The 25,355-nt window shown below is 43.3% G+C and overlaps 1 protein-coding gene across 2 annotated transcripts in view; it reads right to left on the bottom strand.

Moving 5' to 3' along the window:
• Nucleotides 1–25,355, bottom strand: part of ano10a (anoctamin 10a) — a 45,834-nt gene that overhangs the window by 8,752 nt on the left and 11,727 nt on the right. For both annotated transcript variants that reach the window (XM_056286190.1, XM_056286189.1), the window contains exons 12-13: nucleotides 21,822–21,950; nucleotides 1,264–1,380 (exon numbers count right to left, since the gene is read on the bottom strand). In XM_056286190.1, coding sequence (XP_056142165.1) covers nucleotides 1,264–1,380; nucleotides 21,822–21,950 — 246 coding nt within the window. The remainder of the gene's footprint in view (nucleotides 1–1,263; nucleotides 1,381–21,821; nucleotides 21,951–25,355) is intronic.

The raw sequence follows: 25,355 nt of genomic DNA, 5'->3' as shown, positions 1-25,355 counted from the left end.
TGATGCCAGTAAAGATACTATTCTATCAAATTACTGCAATAGTGATAATATGAAAATGAAAGCTGAAAGCCACTTCAATTGACATTGTATTCTTACAATGAGTGTGTTCTCTGCATTTAACCCATCCTATTTTATAGGAGCAGTGGGACGCTGCAGTGCCCAGGGACCAACTCCAGTTCTTCTTTCCATTGCCTTGCTCAGGGGCACAGACAGGAGTATTAACCCTAACATGCATGTCTTTTTGATGGTGGGAGGAAACCGGAGCACCCGGAGGAAACCCACGCAGACATGGGGAGAACATGTAAACTCCACACAGAAAGGACCTGGGACAGCCTGGGGTTCAAACCCAGGACCTTCTTGCTGTGAGGCAACAGCACTAACCACTGCGCAACCGTATAAACACAAAAATAAGTTAAACAACTTCAACCAAACAACCTTCAACCAAACGACTTATTTCTTGATAACAGGCAACAGACCAGAAGTCTGTCTATCTGTCCATCCGTCCATCTTTTATGATGGATTGTCCTCTCTGTCCTACTGCGAGCTCCCCCCTGGGCTACACCTGCATGTAGTCATTTCACTGGCCACCATGCTCTCCAGTATCAACTTTAAGATTATTTTAGAGCGTTAAATGGCCAGGCCCCCAGCTTCTACTTAATTACTATTATTCACAGATAGGAAGTCCCACTCGCACCTCCATCTGGCACCATGACCTCCCACTTCAGAGATAGAAACTTGGCTTCTGTAACTGACAGATATGTAATGTATGTATATAGGCTTACTTTTAAAATCATGACTGCTGACCAAACGCAAATTTGCTGATTTTACGATTACACTACGCATGTAAATGATGTCAACATTATGAATTTTATATGCAGTACACTTTATACACACTCAGCCACCCAAAAAAATTTGAAGATTTGTGATGTTTTGAAGATATTTTCTGCAAATAGGATCAAAGAAAAAAGTGTCCCATCGGAGAATTTTTTATGATTATGCCATATAAAAATTAGGAAAAAAATGATCGTACCCCATTACTGAGCTTGTCTGCTGCTGTAAGGACTTCAGGAGGCTGGGTGTGTCATGCCTGGTACTGAACTACCACAGGCAGATTTTTTTCCTTTGATTATTCTGCTTTTTGAGTAGTAAAGACAGGCAGCTTCTAAGAAAATTAATGAAAACACATTGCTGACATGTTGAGAACCATGACATTATGAGTACACAGTGTGCAGCACACGGTCGGAAGAGCCTGTCAGCTTTTACCTTTTTCTTGAGGGCTTCCAAGGATTCAAACTCCAGGCGAGCCAGTTTGATCTGGATGGGTTTGGGGATGTCTGGGATCACAAAGGTCAGGATGAACTTGAGGGCCAGGAGCCCATGCTGCAACACAATGGAGACAAAACAAACAGCAGGGGTAAATAAACAATGTTAGGAATAGCATTTATGGGCATCCGGGTAGCATGGCGTTCTATTCTGTTGCCTACCAACACGGGGAACACCAGTTCGAATCCCCGTGTTACCTCCGGCTTGGTTGGGCATCCCTACAGACACAATTGGCCATGTCTGCGGGCGGGAAGCCGGAAGTGGGTATGTGTCCTGGTCACTGCACTAGCGCCTCCACTGGTTGGTCAGGGCGCCTGTTCGGGGGGGAGGGGGAACTGGGGGGATGTGGGGATGTGTCCTGGTTGCTGCAATAGCGCCTCCTCTGGTTGGTTGGGGCACCTGTCCAGGGGGGAGGGGAAACTGGGGGGAATAGGGTGATCCTCCCACACGCTACGTCCCCCTGGCGAAACTTCTCACTGTCAGGTGAAAAGAAGCAGCTGGTGACTCCACATGGGCCAGGAGCCCATGCTGAAACACAATGGAGACAAAACAAACCAGCAGGGGTAAATAAACAATGTTAGGAATAGCATTTATGGGCATCCGGGTAGCATGGCGTTCTATTCTGTTGCCTACCAACATGGGGAACACCAGTTTGAATCCCCGTGTTACCTCCGGCTTGGTCGGGCGTCCCTACAGACACAATTGGCCATGTCTGCGGGCGGGAAGCCGGAAGTGGGTATGTGTCCTGGTCACTGCACTAGCGCCTCCACTGGTTGGTCAGGGCGCCTGTTCGGGGGGGAGGGGGAACTGGGGGGAATAGCGTGATCCTCCCATGCGCTGCGTCCTCCTGATGAAACTCCTCACTGTCAGGTGAAAAGAAGCGGCTGGCGACTCCACATGTACTGGAGGAGGCATGTGGTAGTCTGCAGCCCTCTGCGGATCGGCAGAGGGGGTGGAGCAGCGACTGGGATGGCTTGGAAGAGTGGGGTAATTCGCCAAGTACAATTGGGGAGAAAAAGGGGGGAAAAAATCCAATAATAATAATAATAAACAGCATTTATAAAGCCATGGCTCAGGGGGCCAGGAGATGGTTCACGGCCTTGTCTATGATGAGCCCCCACATAATAGAAATTATTTTTAATGATACTGGATTCAGGAAAGAAGGTCCTTGTTGGAAGAGGTTTAGGAAATACTACACAACAAAGATACTTGGACAAAACAAACAACATAACTCAATTAGATTTTTATTGTCCTTCATTGGATATTGTGCTGAAAAAGTCCAGACAGAAAAAGGAAGATGACTCAGTGGAACTAAGAGTAATGTCTTTGAAAGTCATCTAGGTAGTTTGTATTAAAGTAGCAGAAGTAAACTAAACTAATCACCAGCCACAACGAGATATAATAGGATGCATTTACATGCAGACGATTGTCCTTTTAATAATCTCTTCAAAATATACTCGAGAATTTAGTTCATATAAAATATAATCCAGTTTATTGTTTACCAGCTTCCCCTGGATGAGCTAGGAAACTGCATGTGATGCCTTGTAGGCCCTTCTTTATATTCTTCATTTTCTACTCCTTTACCATACATATAGAAACACAATGTCCTGAATGTGACCATGGAAAACACATTCATGCACACCAGAAACCAACGATCGCAGACAAACTTTGGATATGTAATCTTCAGTGTCCAAGTTTTAATATCTGCATATAGCTTAGGTGTTCAGAGGGAGAGAGTCCTGTGCCAGCCTTTCTGCTGGGCTGCCAACTCCTCTGATTTAACCTCCTTTTCTCATCACAGTAATGGATTCATGTATGCTGGCTGTGACAAATGGTGTTGACTCAGACTAGATCAGAGGATATAAATTGTTTCAGAGAAATGTGTGCCAGTTAGACGGATGGTATGGACCAGAATGATGACGATGACGACGACGACGACGACGACGATGATGATGATGGCAAGCTCCAAGGCAGTCGATAAGAAGTGCTGACTGGTAATGGAAAGTCGTGCTCTGGTCTTGTCTGATCTGGTTTGACATAGTGTGTTTGATCACCTCCTCTCTTCTCTTCAACATATTTGGTTTAGGAGATGAACATTAGAATTTTGAACCATGGCTGGGAAGAGAAATTTTCTACTCTTTTCTATTCTAATCTAATCTATCAATAGGAGTGTATACAAGGATATGCACTTTGCGCAAGGGCAACATTTCTGGCTTGGGAACTACAGACTGGGAGAAAGTCTGTCCTTGCAGTTCTACTAGAGAACAAATTAAACAAGCTAAGAAAGTAGCTTGTCACATTGATTGAAATGGAACAATAAACACTCTGGCTCTTAGCTGATTGCTAATGCTATTCAAGGCTAATTTATATTTCTCTGGGTTCAACAGCACAAGGTTGTCTTGAGACGGAGAGAACACCCTGTTAAACTCAAAAGGAGACGGCAGCTTGTTTATAGTTGGAAAAAGGAAGGCCAAATGCTGCCTCTCAGATGAAAACACTGCGTCTGCCCTATAAAATCCCCCTCCTTTTAACAAAATTGTAATATACAGCCTGAAAGGTGCACAATGTCACTGCCATTGTCATTGCTATACTGAGTATGTTGGGTGGGCGTGGACGTTCCTGTCAATGACTTACATAAGACCCCAAAAAGTCAACTGTCTCATTACAAGGGTCTAAGTCCTCCTCTAGAAAGACAGTTGATAAAGGAGAAATTTCTACTGGTAGCCTAAAGTGAGGCTCTAATAAGTGTCTGGAATGTTAGCTTGAACCAGGGTGGTGTGTAAAATGGCAGTCTAGGAACCTTATTAGTGTCACAGCTTTAAGGGCACACACTTGAGATGTAGGATCGGACCGGTCTTTAGAAACAAGCACCCAGTGAAACCACAGTGACAAGATTGGCCTTATTCAAATGGCCATGGTACCACTACTATCCCCACTACTCAGTATGCAGCCCTTAATGCTGCTGCACCGATTCGTCCTTAATCAGATAATTAGCATTCCAATCCACCCACAATCCAACTGATGAGGATTTAGTCATTTTACCATTTCATTTGTGATTGGGCATGAGCTAAATTCTTAATTCAATCTCACACTCCATGAGACATATAAAGTTTGAGCCCCATTATTAGTTTCAGTCTTTAATGTATCTCGTCTCTTACTGGCTTCTTGTCCCCATGGAAATCATCAGTGGTCTCGTGCCAATGAACCTCCTTTTAAAAGCCTTTAAAGAGACAAGTCAAAAAGAAAGAGCAACTGTGAGGATAAGTGAGCTTCTGTAAATATAGAATTGCCATCCTTGTGTTAGAGAAATAGCTACAGGCGCCAACTAAACCGCTACAGGGTCTTGAGAGTCTTTATCAGATTCAAGGGCCATTGACAAAATAAAAGAGACAGCACGATAGTGAAATTGTCGACATTCATAGTAAGTGTGTCAAGATGCATGTGCTCGTTTGATAGAATCAGCAAATTTCTTATTCTATTAGCCAAGTTCAATATATTACAGTAAACTGGGACTGATTGGTTAGTTCTGTGACCGGTAACTATTCGCCACCATTACCTGGAGGTCTAGTCAGAGTATGACGCTGAATTACAGTGACGCAATCCTAAATCACAAAAATTTTAGGAAACGTTGCTCTTGGGAATCAAATAATAAGTGCCATTACCAAATCAAGATTATAGGATATGCCCAGATAAAAATCACATGCAATCAGCGATAAAGTATAAGACTTGTGACTTGAATCAGTTTTGTCAGAAATCTAAGTTGGGGGTTTTTTCCAGTGCTGTTGAAAAGACATCTTTGGGATGGACTGATTTGAATTCAAGTTGCAGACGCTGACCAATACTGAGAAAAGCAAATTCTACTTTAAATCTTAAGTGTTCAGCAGGAAACAGCAAAAGCACATTGAGGTCCACATGCTTCTTTTCTGCAAAATCAAACACCCACACATTATGACCATCATATTATGGTGAGGATAACAAAACTCAACCAGTGCCCTGAATGCTAACCTTGTATGCATCTACAAGGTGAAGGTGTCATGCAATGCGATGCTAGGCATGGCATGGCTGGGCAAGGCAAGGCTGGACAAAGTTACCAGATTTGTTACTTTTTCTCTTGGCATTGACTGAAAGCCAATCAGATTATGTGAAAACCAGAATAATGGGAGTGCTCTCTGCTTTGCTACTGAAAATAACTTTGGAGAAAGTGACCAAAAAAAACAACAACAAAAAAAACAAACAATAAACACATACACATACACACAAACTTGCACACACAGATACATAGCTTGAAAAGTTAAGTTCTTTGAAAAGTTCACAGCAGAAAAAGGCCAGAGCAGCACTTTTCTGTGTTGAAATGTAATTTCTCAATGCCTTAGGTTTATATGTGATAAAGTACACATCAGATCCATCCATTGATATTGAAGCTGAGATAACATATGAAAATCAAAATGCTTAATTTAGCCATATGAATAATGAAAGCAGCCTTCTCCAAAGTTTGTCGTTGCTGCAGTGCAGTCTTATTTTTCCAAAATTTGAAATCTGCACTGATTCAGCCATACGTTAGACTACAAATTACTAAACACTGTCAAATATATTAATTTGTGACTGGCAACTAGACTGTACCTTTCAAATGAAAATATACAGTATATTTTCTTTGAGATGTGAAACTGCTGTAATGTCATTGGTGGTTCTCGTAATCTATAACTTTTCACAAGTTGATATAGCAGAGGTAACCTTGGAGCAAGATCTCATGTTGGCTCACATTGTGAGTTAGAGCTGTTATGGTATTATAAGTAGGGCTGCAACTAATGGTTATTTTTCATCATCAATTTAATGGTCTACAGAGGATGCCATTGCCACTGCCCTTCACTTTTCTCTGACCCACCTTGAACTTAACAACACATACATCCGGATGCTGTTCATAGTTCATAGTTCTGCCTTCAACACTATCATCCCCGCCAAACTAACCACCAAACTCCTCTCCCTTGGCCTCAACCCCTCCCTCTGTAACTGGACCCTGGACTTCCTGACCAACAGACCGCAGTCTGTTAGGTTAGGTGACCACAGCTCCTCCACCCCGACCCTCAGCACAGGTGTCCCTCAAAGCTGTGTTCTGAGCCCCCCCCCCTTTTCTCCCTCTTTACCCACGACTGCCTACCCTCCAAATGTAATAGTTAAGTTTGCGGATGACACCACAGTCATTGGCCGTATCACCAACAATGACAAGACAGCCTACAGGGATGAGATTCAGCACCTCACATCATGCTGCACTACCAACAATCTTGTTCTCAATGTGCATTAGACAAAGGAGCTGATTGTGGACTTCAGGAGGTCTAGAAGCTGCAGCTACTCCCCCATACACATCAATGGGGTGCAAGTGGAGCGTGTCTCCAGCTTCAAATTCCTTGGAGTCCACATCAGCGAGGAACTTTCCTGGGGGTCATTAAACACCCACGCCCTTGTGAAAAAGGCCCAACAACGTCTGTATTTCCTGATGAGCCTGAGGAGCACCCATCTATCCCCCAAAATTCTCACTAACTTCTACCACTGCACCATAGAGAGCATCCTGACCAGCTGCATCTCAGTGTTGTGCAGCAACTGCACATCAGTAGACCAGAAAGCTCTGCAGCAGGTCATCAAGGCAGCCCAGCATATCACCGGTGCCCAGCTCCCAGCCATAAAAGACATTTATCACAAACACTGCCTTCGAAGGGGTCTCAGCATAAGAAAAGATCCCATCCACCCCAACCATGGACTGTTCTACCCCCTGCGCTCTGGGAGGCACTACAGGAGCCTCAGAGCCCACACTACCAGCCTCAAAAACAGCTTCTTTCCCCAGGCTGTTGCCCACTTGAACCTGGCTACCCACTGAATGTCTGTGGATATTTTTAAATATTTTGTACTCGTGCTCTTTTTTTTTAGCTTTTGGTCTTCATCTGTGTATATCTTATACTGTGTTTGCTGTGTTTGTCTATGTCTGTCCTGTACTGCTTGGTGAAGCCACAGTCCTTATTTCATTTTTAACATATGCCTGCACATTGCGTTTAATGACAATAAATTGAATTGAATTGAATTGATCTGTTTAATATTTTTTGATAAACTGATTAATCTAGTCTTTTAAAAGTCAAAAATACTAATGAATGCCCATCTCCAATATCCAGAGTCCAATGTGATGTCTTAAAACTGTTTACTTAGTCTGACCAACAGCCAAAAGAAACCAAACTCGAGTATTAATTTCATAATGATAGAAATCAGAGGAGGGCAAGCAAATCTTAGCATTTATGAAACTGCAACTAACAAATGTTTAATATTTTCACTTGATGAGTGACTATTGTAGCTGATTAATCCTATTGTGATCAATTGATTTTCTGTTGATCGACTAATCGACTGTTCAACTCATCGCTTCAGCACTAATTACAAAGTGGATTTCATTCATCCAAACATTTCATTGGCGTAGATAACACACATTCCTTGTCCAGCAAATGCCTCACAACCAAATTGCTTTCCCTAAGGCTAAGGCCAGTTACAAACGCAAGCTGGAGAACAAGCTCCAGGGCAAAGGCCAGCAGAGGTGTGCGGTAGGGACTGCAGCAAATTAGCACCTATAAGGCCAAACACTCAGTATGTAATGATGACCCCAAGCTCTCTGATGAACTTAATGAATTTTACTGTCATTTTGATAAAACCTCAACCCACCAACAGAGTCTGCCTAAAGTAGAAGCCACCCCCCCCCCCCCCCGAGTCCACCTTTTGTGATTGGGGAGCATGAGGTCATGTGTCTGCTGTGCAATCACAACAGCAGGGAAGCTGCAGGCCCTGATCTTGTGTCCTCAGCCACTTTAAAAAGGTGTGCTGCTGAAATTGCTTCTGTTCTGATTTGTATTTTTAATTGGTCTATCAACCAGTGTAAAGTACCAACATGCTTTAAATCTGCAGTAATAATTCCTGTGCCAAAGAAGCCCATTGTTTGCTGTGTAAATGACTAAAGGCCCGTTGCCTTAACATCTGTTGTACTGAAAGTGTTTGAGCGTACAGTATGTAAATATCTGTCCAGTTCTGTGCAAGATTCCAATCAGTTTGTGTAAAGGGCCAATAGGTCAGTGGATGATGCTGTATCTCTCTGTCCCCACTCTATCTTGCAGCATCTAGAGGTGCCTGCCACCTATGCTTGGATACTATTATTTAACTATAGCTCAACTTTTATTACAATAATACCCACAAGAATATGTAACAAACTTTTGCAGCTAGGTTTCCATCAGTCTCTATGTCTCTTGGTCTTGGACTTCTTACTTGGCAGAACACGGGTCATCAAATTCAACAACAGATTTTCAAACTCATAACCATTAGCACAGGTGCCCGTCAGGGATGTGTCCTCTCACCTCTGCTCTACTCATTATACACCAATGACTGTATTTCGCACTCTGACACTAAAAATGACCAAGTTTGCTGATGATACAACACTGACGGGACTGATTTCTTGTAGACAGCTTATAGAAAGGTCTCCTCTCTTGTCAACTGGTGTAGCAATAACAATCTGGAATTGAATATCAACGAAACTAAAGAACGTGTGGTTGACTTCCACTAAAATCACAGAGCGCTACTGCCACCGGCCATTAACAACCAGGTGGTAGAGACAGTGGAACATTTCAAATTCCTTGGGACTACAATCTCTTCCTCCCTGAAAATGAAAGACAACTTCACCACCATCCAGAAGAAAGCTCACCAAAGACTATTCTTTCTAAGGCAGCTTAGGAAATTCGGGGTGTCATGTGTTGCAACATTACCATTCTACAGAGCTGTAATAGAAAGTGTGCTCACTTTCTCAATAATTGTATGGTATGGCAATTCTACAGCCCACAAGAAAAAAAACTGCTGGACAGATTTGTGCACACAGCTTCAAAAATAATTGGCTGCAAACTCCCTTCCATTTCTGAATTATACCATATTCACACTCAGCAGAAAGGTTTTAAAATTTTAAAGTACTCCTCACAGCCGGCCAACCCCTTATTCAATCATCTCCCTTCAGGTAAAAGACTCCGTGGTATCAGGACCAGAATATCTTGCTACCACAATAGCACTTACCCTACAGCAATCCACATCCTAAATGCTTCACTGATTGTACAAGTATAGTCTCCTGAAGCACAAGCACTATTATTTGTCACTTTAAGGACATGGGACAAACGGTTTCACTAATTGAATTGTAATTGTAACAGTATGTTTTTGTGGACACTCCTTGTATGTATTGTGTGGTTATATGTTTACTGTTGTTATCTTTGAGTACACCGAAACAAAATCCATATTAACTGTAAAGTTGATATGGCAATATTATTATATATTATATTATAATATTAATAATAATAGTATATAATATTATTATTATTATATATTATTATATTATTATAAATCTTAAATCTTGAGCTTGATAACATGAATACAGATGTCTCCCAGATTACCCAATACACCCCCTCAGGGACACAGGAGGGATTTTTGAAGTGAGGGGACCAAAGTGTGAGCAAAAGGTCTCAACGTTTAAGCTCATACAACCATGCCTGGGTAGTCTAACCTTGGGGGTCATCCCAGGTTGTCCTCTGTGTGGAGTTTGCATGTTCTCCCCATGTCCACGTGGGTTTCCTCCGGGTGCTCCAGTTTCCTTCCACAGTCTAAAGACATGTAGGTCAGGTGAATCGGCCATACTAAATTGTCCCTAGGTGGGAATGTGTCAGCCCTGTGATGGACTGGCGGCCTGCCCAGGGTGTCTCCCCACCTGCCGCCCAATGACTGCTGGAATAGGCTCCAGCATCCCGCGACCCAAATTCGGATAAGCAGCTTGGATAATGGATGGATGGATGGATGGATGGATGGAAATCTCTTTCAGTTTTACTCTGGGACAAGGTGTATCCCGTGCCACTAGTCCTCAGAACATAACTGAATTTATAATGATTAAAACTGCTGTAAAATATAATTTCTTTACACACAATCTGAATTCAAAATGTTTGCGATGAACCTCCCATTTTTTATTTGTGAATCATCCTCTAGCCTCCCGAAACATGACTTATTTATGAGAGGTAGCCTGAAACCAATCAGATACAAGTCATCTATTCGCATAGAGTCCAGGTTCATTATGCTCTTTCACGCGCAACCGAGGCGTTAGGATGCGAATGGGTCTCTCATCACATTTTGGAGTTGTGAGTGAAAAAAACGTATATAAAAAAAAATGTTTTAAAAAAGACAAAACAAAGAAAACCCCCACTGCTGCTGCTTTAGCCCGGGGGAGACAACAAGCAGACCTGTGACTGACTGAGGGTCCGGCCGGCTGCAGGCTGGCCGGTTGCCTGGCTACTGCTCAGCGAGGCGTGAAAGCCCTGTATAGTAATTACCCAGGTATTATAGCATCGCCGCTGGAAAACACAGAGGCACCCCCCCCCCAACACCCCCAGCCACAACCTGCACTCACCGCCACCAGCAGAATAAGTGGAGATTGAATGTGTAAGAAAGGGAAAAAAAAAAAAAAAGAAAGTCAATTCCATCATTTACTCCCCTACACCGGGGCAAGAAAAGGACGGGAGTCAGGCTTCAATTTCCTGTAATCCCGGCATGCGAGAGCTTTGATGCTGTCTTTTGTGCTGGTGAAAGGTGGATGTGAGTGAATGACTAGGCGAATGATCGAGTGAGCAAGCAAGCGAATGCCCTTTTGAGATGGGTGTTAAAAAGGGGGGGATTCATTCGTGTTCATAGCCTGGGAGAGCTGTGGACGAAAAGCATGTTTGCCATCCTGCCCAGCATGTGATTGTGCCGTGAGAAATAAAGGTTCTGCTTCTGCTGGGGGCAGTCACAATGAAAGGTGCATGCTGGGATGGTCCTGTACACAGGTCCAGGTAAAAAAAAAAAAAAAAAAGGTGCTCTTAAAATGGCAGTACACTGGATCCGAGCCTGCTCTAATCTCAGAGAGCGAGAGACAGCGAGAGAGAGAGAGATTTTTGAAAGACAGGCTGAGCTCTGTAGCTAAAATTTTTGTGAATCTGAATTATGCACATACGTATAGTATAATCTGTGTTTTCCCTGAAATTGAATTCTGTTATTCGTATCTGAAACTCAATTCTATTGCATTTGACTGTTTGAAATCCAGCTTCTTTATAGCCTCTGAATAGCTGCACAGAGCAGCATTTTTAGATTTCACTCCTCAGAAGGATTCGGTTGATAAAAACCTTGGTAAATTGTTAAAGCAATCGAACTGCCCTGCAGCCATACGGTATAGAGAGCAGTGCCGTTAACTTTGTGGTTCATTGTGTTTTTCACCAGCCAGTTGGTTATGGGAGCATGTCTCAGGAAGACGCCAACAAAATGCCCCAGCAACCATCACACCTATTAAATGCAATATGACAGTGTTTGTATTCATTTATTATTAGCTACTACTCAGCCAGCACTTTCAGATAATCCCACTTTCATATTTAAGAGTAATTTATTAAATTAATAGCATTTTGTTTTTATTTGTTGAAGGACTCAGCGACTCTTTAAAAAGGCACAATACAGTAAAGTGTATTTTCATAACGTATTCATTATTTAATCACATATTATTCAAGTTGTTCTATCTATCTATCTTTCTATCTATCAAGTTACTGTATTTTGGCTTTGCAAAGCAGGCTTAAGGTATGGGATATTATGGAACAGATATGAAGTCTGGTTTAATGGAACAACCCTTCAAAGTGAAAGACAGTGAAACTCATCTAAACTGGGTGTGAAGGCTCTATTATGGCAAATCTATATTATAGCAAAAACAAAATCTAGATTTACATCTAAATAATATTTATATAACTTGAAACGTAGGTTCTCTCTCTCTCCCTCTTATTCTCTCTCTCTCTCTCTCTCTCTCTCTCTCTCTCTCTCTCTTTCTCTCTCTCTCTCTCTCTTTATTCTCTGAGCTGGCTCTTTTTCACTCCATCTATCTTGCCTCGGGATCTCTCCAAACATTATCATGGTCCCACATCTTGTAGTATGGGACATATGCACAAACACAGCCACACACACATACACACATTTGACATATTGCCAGTGTACCAGTGTGTGCATGCTGCACACACTGGTACACTGGTCAGGGGGACTGCTGACAGAATGTATTTCTGCATTCGCACCTTGTCCTTTAACCTTTGCATTAGTCAAAGAGAGGACATCACCCCCAGGGCTGACATGTAACCTGTCACGAGAAAACACCATGTTGGATTGCATTCATGTTAGTGTACAATGAGATGGGGTCGGGGTGCATTTAGCCCCAGACCAAGGTATACAGACATTCTTACAGAAAAACATTAGTGAAAAGTGATTGCCCTCCTTACAAGTCAAATCTGTACATAAATAAAACAAAATTGGGCCCCTGAATGGAATATGGTGATAACAGTTTGAAGCAAGCTTAGAAGGAAATTACGAGAGCACGTTTGAGTAATGACCTTGTTTTGCAACATTTTGTCACAAATTGAAAAGACAAACATCTTAATTCTTTCCTTGAAGTCAAATATATTCTCTTCTATAACCTTGAATTGCTTTTTGTGAAAATGAAAATGAATCTCTTCAACACCTTTCAGAATCTGCCATAACTACATAAAAAAGCCCGACTATTTTTTTTTTACTCTTTTGTTACAAATTTTCCAAGCATGTAAAAAAAATTGTTTCAGGAATAAAATTAATGGAAAAGCCACCTTGAGGCACCACATGCTGTATTTCCATGTGTCCACACTGTGCTGCCTTTAAAGTTAAGTTAGTAATTTAAATAAATTAGGTAAATAAATAAGTTAGTTAAATAACCAGTCGGCTTGGTGGACATTATGGGCAGACTATTTTGATGCCTATGGCGCAGGGGTTTGTGGGAATGTGTTGCCACATATATAAATAAGTGCTTGTCTGCCTCTGTGTTGCTCCTCTCCATATCTTCCGCTAGCTTAACCTTTCCTCAGTTGAGCACAGACAGGCAAGACGGACAGTGATGAATACATGTTGTTGCTGAATACATTTACGATACGCTTCTGCCTTGGAGACCATTTGTCTTTTTACAAAACAAAAGCAAAAAACCAAGAGGAAACAAGACTTCAGTAAAATACAAGAAAAGTCAAGCCTCGTGTGTTTATTGGAGGACTTTTGGATGTTAACTGGCTGTCTAGCTTTGCACAAGAGTATGCGCTGCAAGGGCAGTACAGTAAAAAGACAAGAGCATGGTGGGCTCAAGCATTAGAAAACAATGCTCAGCAAACATGAGTCTATGCTCAGGTAGAAATTATATCAAGGAAGACATCAATATGCAGCAAAATGAAGCTAGTGGAGAACAACAAGCAGAGGTTGTAGATCAAGCAACCAAGAGGCAGGAGCCTCCTCGAGCACTGATGCTAAGTCACGGCCATCTACAGCATCCACCAGACTCCCTCAGCAGTCATCATCAACACCTCTTCAGCCAAAAAAGCCTATGCTAAAGCAAAAGCTGCCCAAACTCAACTAGTGTACACTGAAAGAGAAGCTGACATGATGAAGCAGAGAGCAGACCTGGAAGCAAGCATGCTAAAGCAAAAGGCTAAGTATGATGCTAGTCTCCATCTACTCCAGTATCAAAGAGCTGCTGCTGCAGCTGAAGCTGAAGCTACAGCCAATAGGGAGGCCAAGGTGGAAAGCAGGAAGCTCAGTTGAGAACCCTACATTGAAGACAAGCCCTTCAGTACAATTCAACGCACTAGTGAGTACATCCAACAACAGTCTGAGTTATTCTTTCTGGAACTGCCTTCGAAACATGGAGTAGTGGAGTCACATGAGAGAAAAATTAATAAACTGGAAATACCTGATGCTAAAACAGCAACTCATCATGGTATCCAAACAAACACATAGCCAGTTTACCAGGACATGAAAAAAGAGCCAACAATGAATATGTGTCAGAGCAATAATTACTCTCATAGCACCCCCAAAGCTCACAGCCAATCCTGAAAAATAATACTTACCTGAACCTGACAGTGCACAAGACTTTGCAAGATATCTCATTCGGAGAGAAATGGTGAGTGCTGGTCTTCTGAAATTTGATGACAAAACTGAAAATTATTGGTCATGGAAAGCCTCCTTTTTAAATCCTACAAAGGACTTGAATCTCTCAGCCAGGGGAGAACTGGGCCTGATGACAAAGTGGCTTGGAGCCCAGTCGTCAGAACAGGCAAAGCAAATTCAAGCAGTACACATCTTTAATCCTGCAGCAGGTGCCAGCATGGTTTGACAACTTCTTGAAGAGTGTTATGGGACACCAGAGGTCATCGAAGACACACTGCTCAAAAAGATTGAATACTTTCCAAGGCTGACCAGCAGGGATAATGTTAGGCTGAGAGAACAAGTGTGACATTCTCCTTGAACTGGACTGTGCTAAGGAAGACAGTGCTCAACCAGGGCTCTCGTACTTGGATATGGCTCATGGGGTAAAACAAATGGTGGAAACACTCCCCTACAACCTCCAAGAAAAATGGACAAGCCTTGGAAGTAAGTACAAGGAGGATTACGGAGTGGCTTTTCCTCCTATCTCTGTCTTCTCCAAGTTTGTTCGACAACAGACAAAGATAAAACATTATTCGAGCCTCACTATCTCCACCTCCAGCAGTCATGCCTCTTCTAGGACTAAAAAGCCTGTGAAGTACAGTAATAGAGCCACTGTGACTGTACACAAAACAGACATCCCAGCAGAGCCGTCAGGTGCCCAAAGCAGTACTGCACTGAAGAAACTGGAGGAACCAGATCGTCAGTACACATAAGAAGCCCCACCCACTGAAAAAATGCAAGCTCTTCTGCTATAGATGTTGTGGGACTATTCAACACATGGCAAAAGACTGTAAGACAACTGTCAAGTGGTTTGAGTGCAAAAGCGGCAAGCACATTGCAGCACTGCATCCAGGTCCTCCTCCTGCAACCACAGAGTGCTGTGGCTGTGAAAGATGATAGTGGGGAGCAAAGTGAAAGCTCATCTTCTTCAGTCACCTCCAAATGTACAGAGGTTTGTGGCAATGCAGACAGTTCACGACCATGTACCAAGATCTGCTTGGTGAAGGCATATCCTGCAGGGAAAAAAAGGAGAAGACCATTAAGATGTATACAGTGTTAGACGAACAAAGTAATAAGTCCCTTGCCAAGACAGAGTTCTTCAACCTCTTTGACGTTAAAGCCAGCTCCGACCCCTACACCTTGAAAACCTGTTCCGGGAAATTGGAGTCTTCAGGTAGGAGCACTGCTAACTTCATCACTGAGTCTATGGATGGGAAACTACAGCTCCCTTTACCTCCCTTAATAGAGTGTGATATGGTGCCGGATGATAGGACAGAAATTCCCTCCCCAGAGATTGCACACCCCAACCTACAGCCAGTCGCTAACAAGATTCAACCTGTAGACTGAAATGCTCCTATCCTCCTGCTCTTAGGGAGAGACATCCTTAGGGTGCACAAGGTATGCGAGCAAATCAATGGCCCCCACAACACACCTTATGCACAGAGGCTAGACCTAGGCTGGGGCATTGTGGGAGAAGTGTGCTTGGGAACAGTTCACAAACCATCAGAGGTCAATGTCTACAAAACAAATGTAATGCACAATGGTCATGCAGCCTTTCTCAGACCAAATCCTAACAGTATCCATGTGAAGGAAGACCATGGGGGCATGACACAGCATCATTGTCCCACCTTTCCTGCATGTGAGGAGAATACAACTCTCATCATCAGTGCAGAAAACCTAGGGTGTTCGGTGTTTGACAGGTCGAAAGATGACAAAAAAACAGCACTATCCATAGACAACAAAGCTTTCCTGGCCATCATGGATGCAGAGGTTTGCCAAGATAAAGGAAACAGCTGGGTGGCACCTCTACCCTTCCACTCTCCTAGAAGACACCTTCCAAGCAACAGGGAGCAAGCCTTGAAACGTCTCCACTCACTACAGAGAACTCTGGAGAAAAAGTCAAAAATGAAAGATCACTATATCAGGTTCATGCAGAATATGCTAGACAATGATCAAGCTGAGCCTGCTCCACCTTTAGAGAAAAGTAAAGAACACTGGTACCTGCCAACATTCGGCATGTACCACCCGCAAAAGACAGACCAGATACGGGTTGTGTTCGATTCAAGCGCTGAATGTAATGGAACATCTCTCAATGATGTGCTCCTCAGTGGACCAGATTTGAACACTACCTTGTTGGGAGTTCTTTTGCAGTTCCGAAAAAAACCCATAGCCCTTACAGCAGATGTACAGCAAATGTTTATTGCTTTGTTGTCCAAGAAGACCACAGAGATTATCTCCAGTATATCTGGTATGCGGATAATGACATCAGTAAGGACGTGGTTGAGTACAGAACGAAGGTCCATGTATTTGGAAACAGCCCTTCACCTGGTGTAGCTATCTACTGCATGAGACGAGCAGCTCAAAAAGATGAGCAAGAACATGGTTTTGATGCAAGACCATTTGTTCAGAGGCAGTTTTACGTTGATGATGGTCTCATCTCAGTCACCACACCTGAAGAGGCGATAGATCTCCTCACACAAACCAGGGAGATGTTTACTGCACAAAGTGGCATCAAACAGTAGCCAGGTAATGGAAGCCTTCTTAGTAGAGGACCATGACAAGGATCTTAAGAAACTGGACCTTGGAGTAGATTATCTCAACCTTCAGAGGAGCTTGGGGCTCTCCTGGAACTTAGAAACAGACAGTTTTACTTACCTGGTGTCCCGCGAAGAGAAGCCATTCACACGACGAGGTGTGTTGTCGACAGTCAACAGATTGTACGACCACTTGGGCTTCGTAGCTCCCATAACAATGCAAGGGAAAGCACAAGTCTGAAAACTGTCATCTGAAGAGTGAGACTTTAAAGGCTCTTGAAGACCTGCACATATTAAGGTGCTACAGTCCAGTCTTGTTGTCTTCAACACAGAGAAAAGAACTGTGCACTTTTCAGATGCTTCCACAGTAGCTGTGGCCTACTTGAGAGCTGGCAACACTGAGGGACAATATCATGTTAGATTTGTCATGGGAAAGTCAAAATTGGCCCCTCACCCTGCCCACACCATTCCATGTCTGGAGCTCTGTGTAGCTGTGTTGGCTGTTGATATGTACGAGCTGATTAGAGATGAGAGTGACATTCAGGTGGACACTGTGAATTTCTTCACTGATATTAAGATCGTACTTGGTTACATACACAACTCGACAAGAAGGTCTTATATGTACATTTCCAACCGAGTAACTCGGATTAGAAGATACACACACCCTGACCAGTGGCACTATGTGCCGACAGATCTGAACCCTGCTGACCACGCAACAATGTCTACGCTAGCATCCCAGCTCCAACACAGCAACTGGTTCTCAGGTCCAGCCTTCCTGTATTGTGACAAAGCAGCAGAGACACCTGAATCCAATCTCTTTACCCTCACTGAGCCTGAAGCTGATGACGAGCTTCATCCTGAGGTTACTACTCTGGCAACCAAGGCATCAGAGTCCCAGTTGGGCTCACAACACTTTGAGTGATGCTCAAGCTGGAGAACACTCTATCGAAACATAGCCAGACTCATTCATGCTGCAGCATCCTTCAAAGGAAAGACAGACAATGCAGAAAGGAAGGAATGAAAATGTTTCAAAGAAACGCCCAGTATAACTGAGCTGTCACAAGCCAAAGCTGTGACATTTGCTCTGTCCAGCACAAAGCCTTCAAGGAGGAATTTAAATCTCTTGAAAGACAGACAGCCAGACATGCCCCAAGCAGAACACACTCAAAAAGCTTAATCCAGTCATAGATAAAGATGGTCTGCTTCGTGTCAGAGGTTGTCTTTCTTCTGCTGACCTATCAGAAGAAGAAAAACACCCACTGATCATTCCACACAACCATCACATTGCCACACTACTTGTGAAACACTTTCATGAACAAGTAGTTAACCAAGGGCATCACATTACAGAAGAAGCTATCCAAGCAGCTGGATACTGGATAATTGGGAGTAAGCATCTGGTGTCTTCTGTCATCCAGAAGTGTGTTACCTGCCACAAAATGCGAGGGAGGTTGGAGGATCAGAAGATGGCAGATTTGCCTGCTGACAGACTCACTCCTGTACCTCTGTTCACCACTGTTGGCCTTGATGTCTTTGGACCATGGTCTATCATGACACGTTGCATAAGAGGAGGAGGTGCAGAGAGCAAACACTGGGCTGTGCTTTTTACATGCATGTCTACCAGAGCAGTGCATATTGAATTGATTGAAACCATGCCAACAGACAGCTTTATCAATGCTCTAAGAAGGTTTTTCTTGATCTGTGGTCAAGCAAAATTTCTGCGGTCCAACAGAGGGACCAACATTGTTGGAGTTTGTAAGCAGTTGGAAATAAACACAGATTACACAACAGTCAGGAAGTACCTCCAGGAAAAAGGATGCTCCTGGGTGTTTAATCCCTCTCATGCGTCCCACATGGGTAGATCCTGGGAGAGGCTCATCGGCATTGCCAGGTGCATTCTGGATGCAATGCTGCTCCAGACAGGACCAACTCATCTCACAAATGAAGTCCTGACCTCTTCCATGGCGGAGGTGATAGCAATCTTGACTGCAAGACCCCTTGTGTCCATATCTACTGACCCAGATATGCTTGCAGTACTCACCCCAGCAATGCTTCTTACTTAAAAGATAAGTGCTGTTTTAGCCCCCTCTGGAAACTTTGGCACAGGTCAGTTGTACGGAAAGCAGTGGAAGTGCCTTGCTGACACTTTTTGGAAGAAATGGAAAGGACAGGATCTGTCGACTCTACAGAGCCACAGGAAGTGAACAAAAGACAAGCCGAATGTCAAAGAAGATGTTTTCTTACTGAAAGACAGCCAGGCTCACAGAAATGAATGGCCAATGGGACTGGTCATTAAGGCTTTGCCAAGCAGTGACAAGAGGGTCTGCAAGGTAAAGGTGCGGGTTGTGAAGGACGGGACAGCCAAGGTGTTTCTAAGGCTGGTCTCAGAGATTGTAGTCCTTTTTTCGGAGACTTAGTGAAAAGACTCCAAGAATTTAGTTGCCAGTCAATATTCCCCTTCAACTTTGGTCGTATCTGTAGTGATATAATGTTATTATATCAAGCGGGGAGTGTGCTGCCTTTAAGTTAGTAATTTAAATAAATTAGGTTAATAAGTTAGTTAAAAAACCAGTCGGTTTGGCGGACATCATGAGCGGACTATTTTAATGCCTATGGTGCAGGGGCTTGGGGGAATGTGTTGCTATGTATATAATTAAGTGCTCTGTCCGCCTCTGTGTTGCTCCTCTCCATATCTTCCACTAGCTTAGCCTTTCTTCAGTAAAGCACAGACAGGCAAGATGGACAGTGATGAATACATGTTGTTGCTGAATGTATTTACCACATGCTTCTGCCTTGTCTTTTCTCAAAACAAATGCAAAAAAACAAAAGCGGAAACAAGACTTCAGTAAAATACAAGACAAGTCAAGCCTTGTGTGTTTATTGGAGGACTTTTGGGTGTTAACTGGCTGTCTAGCTTTGCACAAGAGCACGTGCTGCGAGGGCAGTACACACAGGTCAGTCTATTCCAATACAAATGTGGATGCTCAATAGGGCCTCGCTTTTTTGGGCAACCCTTTTGTCTTAATCATAAAATTAAACAAAGGGTTAAGGACAAACCATGTGCTCAGAGCCCATTATTAAAGCACTAGTGCAGTATGTCTTGTGCTAATAATGGAGGTTGAAGAGAAAAGTGGAACTGATTAAGTTTGTCTTTCGGGATCAAAAAAAAACTCTAGGACTCTCATCAGACAGACCTAGATGAGAATATAAGATTAAATCAACAAGCAGTTAAAAGAAAAAATCGCTAGCTGCAGCAATTCACTTTGCATGTGCAGTGGAGTTGATGTTTCGTTTGGCTGGCTCTGCTGTGGCAGCTTTCAGCGTGTGCAAATCACACATTCAATCAAACACACAGAGGATCAATATGACCCAGTTTCTCTCTCCTTTTTAGCTGTGGCTCAACGGTACAGTAAAATATAATACACTTTTACAGTTTGAGATGTTAACCAGATGATAAGAGCTGCCCCCTCAGGAGGTTTAAGGCAGCAGACAAATACAAATGTATTCTCTATGATGTGTTCTAATGAAACCGCTCTACCCGCATCATTGTAAACCCTGTTCTATTCAGCCAGCCCAGCTATTCCTCAGTTTGTGGTTATTTTGAGCATTTCCTCTGGACGCAAGAGGTGGGATGTTTGGTGTGGATGTTTACATGGAAGAAAGACAGAGTATGTGTGTGTGTGTGGTGGGGGGGTCCAGATTGTCTGTGTTTGTTGTCTGAATAGAGCACAAAGAAAGGAGGAATAGACTGAGGCTAACAGTAACAGAGATGAACTGGAGGAGAAAACAATCGAGAGGAAATACTGAATTAAACACGCACGCACACATACACAAACACACGCACGCACGCACACGCTCTGAAAAATGTGAGTATATACAAACAGATGCACATTTGCATGAATACACATAGGGTTGTTCATGCACACACAGTAGTCTTTTCCACTCCCACACACACACACAAACATATACACACAAACACACATTGGTTTGTATGTACTTCTAAGGACCCTCATTGACATTCATTATATTCATTGCCAAAGCCCCTAACTCAAACCTTAACCATCGGAGCTACATATATAACCTTTACCCTTACCCTAACCTGATTTTAATTCTAACCAAAACCCTAAACTCAAGTCCTAACCCTAAAAAAGACCCTTGAAGAAGCGATGACTGGCCAAAATGTCAACACTTTGAAAAAATATATACTCACTTTGATGGTTAAAGACTAAAATTGGTAAATTGGTCCTCACAAATATCGCTCAACGAGAACCAGCAAACACACACACACACATACACACACACACACACACACAGACACACAAAACCTTTACAGGGAGCTTACTGTGACTCTCTGGCTCCATCTACTGTCTGAAGAGACCGATCAAATCCTATCGACTAGCAGCATCGTCAGAGGTGAGACAGCACACAATGTGTTCAATTCACATTGAATTACATCTAGACAAGACAAAGCCCTTCTCATAAATGTAACAATAAAAAATAGCTAGTCATAACTAGATTTTCATGTTCAAACTATCCTGAAATAATTTCATACCAACACTCGATGATGAAAAAACAAATTGCAGTGTCTTTGTAGAATTGAATACATACTGAATCAGCATATTTTCAGTCTGGTTTTTGTTTTGGCATTCTGTTACAAGATAAAGGCTGATGATCGAGTTTTTGATATCACAAAAAAAGAAAAAATGTTAAATTCCACCAGACATGGGGGGGGGGGGGTTGTATTGTCTGAAGCTACGTAGATACAGAGAGGCAGTGCTATGTCAACAACCACCATCCAGAGGCATGCATGGTTCCTGCATGTCCTCATTCACAGCACAGTGGACCTTTTTGTGTGTGTCCCCACATGCATGATTTTTTTCAAGTGCGCACCTGTTTGTGTGCTGTAGTGTGCTATCATACCTCAATGGCCACCGTGTAGAATATCAGCTGTGTTTCCGATTCAGGGAAATAAGCCTTGGCTTGTGGAGATATGCTGATCAGTGCACAGTTGGTCACCACCGCTATCACACTCATGGTCTCAAAAGCAAGCTGTGAGACAGGGGGGGGGGGGGGGACAACAGGATAAGCCTAACAGGTTCAACAAAGACTTCTAATAGACAGCTGATGATGTTGTTAATAGCAGCAGAATAGAAATAAAGACAGTAAGACAGACCCTATTTGAGATTGCTTTGTGCCTACCAGTCATTGTACTGTAAATAATAGCTTGATCTTAATCAACCTCCAAAAAAAAACCTATACATGTATATATAAAATCCAGTGAGTCAACTAAATTCTTTGTGAGACAGTACAAGCCAGTTTCAGATTGCTTATGGCATGAAACAGGCTTGTACTGTCTCATAAAGAATTTACTTGACTCAGTGGATTATTTTGCTCCTTATTTGCTGAGCACTTTCCCTACCGTTGAGTGATATATATATATATATATATATATATATATATATATTTTTTTTTTTTTTCTCATGTGGCGGTTTATGGATGTGGTGAGGGAGGACATGCAGGTGGCTGGTGTGACAGAGGCAGATGCAGAGGACAGGAAGAGATGGAAAAGGACCCCTTACCTACCCCATTGGTTGTTATAGTTTAAATGTTTCCTCATCTGATCGGTTGCTGTCCAACCGAAATTAGGGGCGTGACGCTGGGCAACGTAAACTGTATGATTTTTTGTTGAACCACATTAGCAGCTGATGAGTGCATGATGCACGAAACAGGCCTGTACTGCAATGTATTAAACTTTTTTTTCCTGTATCCGTGTTGACAGTTTCGGAAAAAAACGATATATATATATATAGAGAGAGAGAGAGAGAGAGAGAGAGAGAGAGAGAGAGAGAAGAGAGAGAGAGAGAGAGAGAGAGAGAGAGAGAGAGAGAGAGAGAGAGAGAGAGAGAGAGAGAGAGAGAGAGAGAGAGAGAGAGAGAGAGAGAGAGTATTTTTTCCAGAACATCAATGGTGTTGGTAAGAGTGCTCAACAAATCAGGGGGCGGAATATTAAGATAGATGTAGGAAAAAACTTCAATTCATAGCAGAACATCCTGTTTCGTGTGCCACGTACTAATCATCTGCCAAGGTGGTTACACAACAAAGATTAAACACAGCCAATAAATACCATGCTGCCCCACGCCGTGCCCCTATTTCCGTTGTCCCCTCTACATGTGATGAACTTTATTAGATGTTATATTTTTATATTTTAACTGTCTCCTCTTCAAACTGTGCTCCAGCCCCACTCTATTAGATGATATACATAAAGTACCACATATATATATATATATATATATATAAATATATACACATACACGATAGCACACACAAACACACAACAACAGCATATTTTCTCCTTATTGAGGTACTACATTCCAATGGAAAGTCTACACCAGGGGTGGCTAACCAGGTGCCATGGAGAGCCATGTGTATGCAGGTTTTCATTCCAGCCGGACTCCACACCAGGCGATTTCACTGATTAGCAACCCTTCAACCAAAGAGGAAGAATGTATCAGTGAAATCACCTGGTGTAGAGTCGGGCTGGAATTAAAACCTGCATACACATGGCTCTCCATGGCACATGGTTAGCCACCACTGGTCTACACGGAGAGCACTGTTTGAGAGTAGGCATTACTGAGAGCAAATGAGAGAGGTTATGCACATCACCTATTCATTGGAATTTATTTTACAGCTCCTGGTTCAGTCTGACTGGAAAGTAACAGCTGTTGATGCTTTCAGTCAACAATGCGACTGAAAAGATTAAGACGAAACAATTCTTCGTAAGAAAATTAAACACTAAAATTGAACATACTACTGCGTTATCTGTCTGTGTATGGACTGTACAGATTATCTTGATCTTTTTTGTTTAACTTGGTGTTTGTATCAATGACATGAGCATTTTGCGCCTTAGCCACCCAAATCAACCCACTGGGAATAATAAAATTGACCTTGAGCTATAATTGGAATTTTATTTTTATTTTTTTGTATTTTACCCCCTTTTTCTCCCCATTGTACTTGGCCAATTACTCCGCTCTTCCGAGCCATCCCAGTCACTGCTCCACCCCCTCTGCCGATCTGGGGAGGGCTGCACAGACTATTTACATTACATTACATTACATTACATTACATTACAGTCATTTAGCCGATGCTTTTATCCAAAGCGACTTACAATAAGTGCATTTAACGTAGGAAATCAGGAGAACTACTAGTCATCAGAGGTCATAAGTTCATCTTCTCTCTAAACAAGCATCTAAGAGCAAAACCAGTGTTAAAGTAAAAGCGCAAGAAAGAGTTTTTTATTTAAATGAGTGAATACAATAAGTGCTAAGAGCAAGCAACAGGGTAGTAGTTCTTGAAGAGGTGAGTTTTCAACCTGCGCTGAAAGATGGGCAGTGACTCCACTGTCCTGACATCAGTGGGGAGTTCATTCCACCACTGTGGGGCCAGGACAGAAAAGAGCCGTGACCGGGTCGATCTGCAGCAAGGGCCTCTGAGCAGCAAGGGCCTCTGAGCGACGGGGCAACCAGGCGTCCCGAGGCAGCAGAGTGAAGTGGTCGGGTGGGGGTGTAGGGCTTGACCATGACCTGGAGATAGGAAGGAGCTGTTCTTTCACTACCCTGTAGGCTATCACCAGAGTCTTAAACTGGATGTGAGCAGCTACTGGGAGCCAGTGTAGGGACATGAGAAGGGGAGTTGTGTGGGAGAACTTAGGGCGGTTTAACACCAGACGAGCTGCAGCTTTCTGAACAAGCTCCAGAGGTCTGATGGCCGACGCCGGGGCGCCAGCAAGGAGGGAGTTGCTGTAGTCCAGCCAGGAGATGACCAGAGCCTGGATGAGCACCTGTGCCATCTCGTCGGTGAGGAATGGGCGAATCCTCCTGATGTTATAGAGGAGAAATCTGCAGGAGCGAGCAACCGGTGCAACGTTTGCAGCAAACGACAGTTGGTCGTCCAGGATCACACCCAGATTCCTCGCAGTCCAAGTTGGCATCAACACGGCGTTGTCAATGGTGATGGCCAGGTCTCGGTGAGGGCAACCTTTCCCCAGGAGGAACATCAGCTCTGTCTTGTCCAGACTGAGCTTCAGGTGGTGTGTCGCCATCCACTCCGAGATGCCAGTCAAGCATGCACCAATGTGTGTCTCTACTACCACATGCCTCCTCCGATACATGTGGAGTTGCCAGCCGCTTCTTTTCACCTGACAGTGAAGAGTTTCGCCAGGGGGACATAGCGCGTGGGAGGATCACCCTATTCCCCCCAGTTCCCCCTCCCCCTTGAACACGTGCCCCGACCAACCAGAGGAGGCACCAGTGCAGCAACCAGGACACATACCCACATTCGGCTTCCCACCCACAGACACAGCCAATTGTGTCTGTAGGGACACCTGACCAAGCCGGAGCTAACACGGGGATTTGAACCAGTGATCCCCATGTTGGTAGGCAACGGAATAGACCGCCA

Source organism: Lampris incognitus, chromosome 9, assembly GCF_029633865.1.
Source record: "Lampris incognitus isolate fLamInc1 chromosome 9, fLamInc1.hap2, whole genome shotgun sequence".
Lineage (NCBI taxonomy): Eukaryota > Metazoa > Chordata > Actinopteri > Lampriformes > Lampridae > Lampris > Lampris incognitus.
This window is presented reverse-complemented; position numbering and strand designations above follow the sequence as displayed.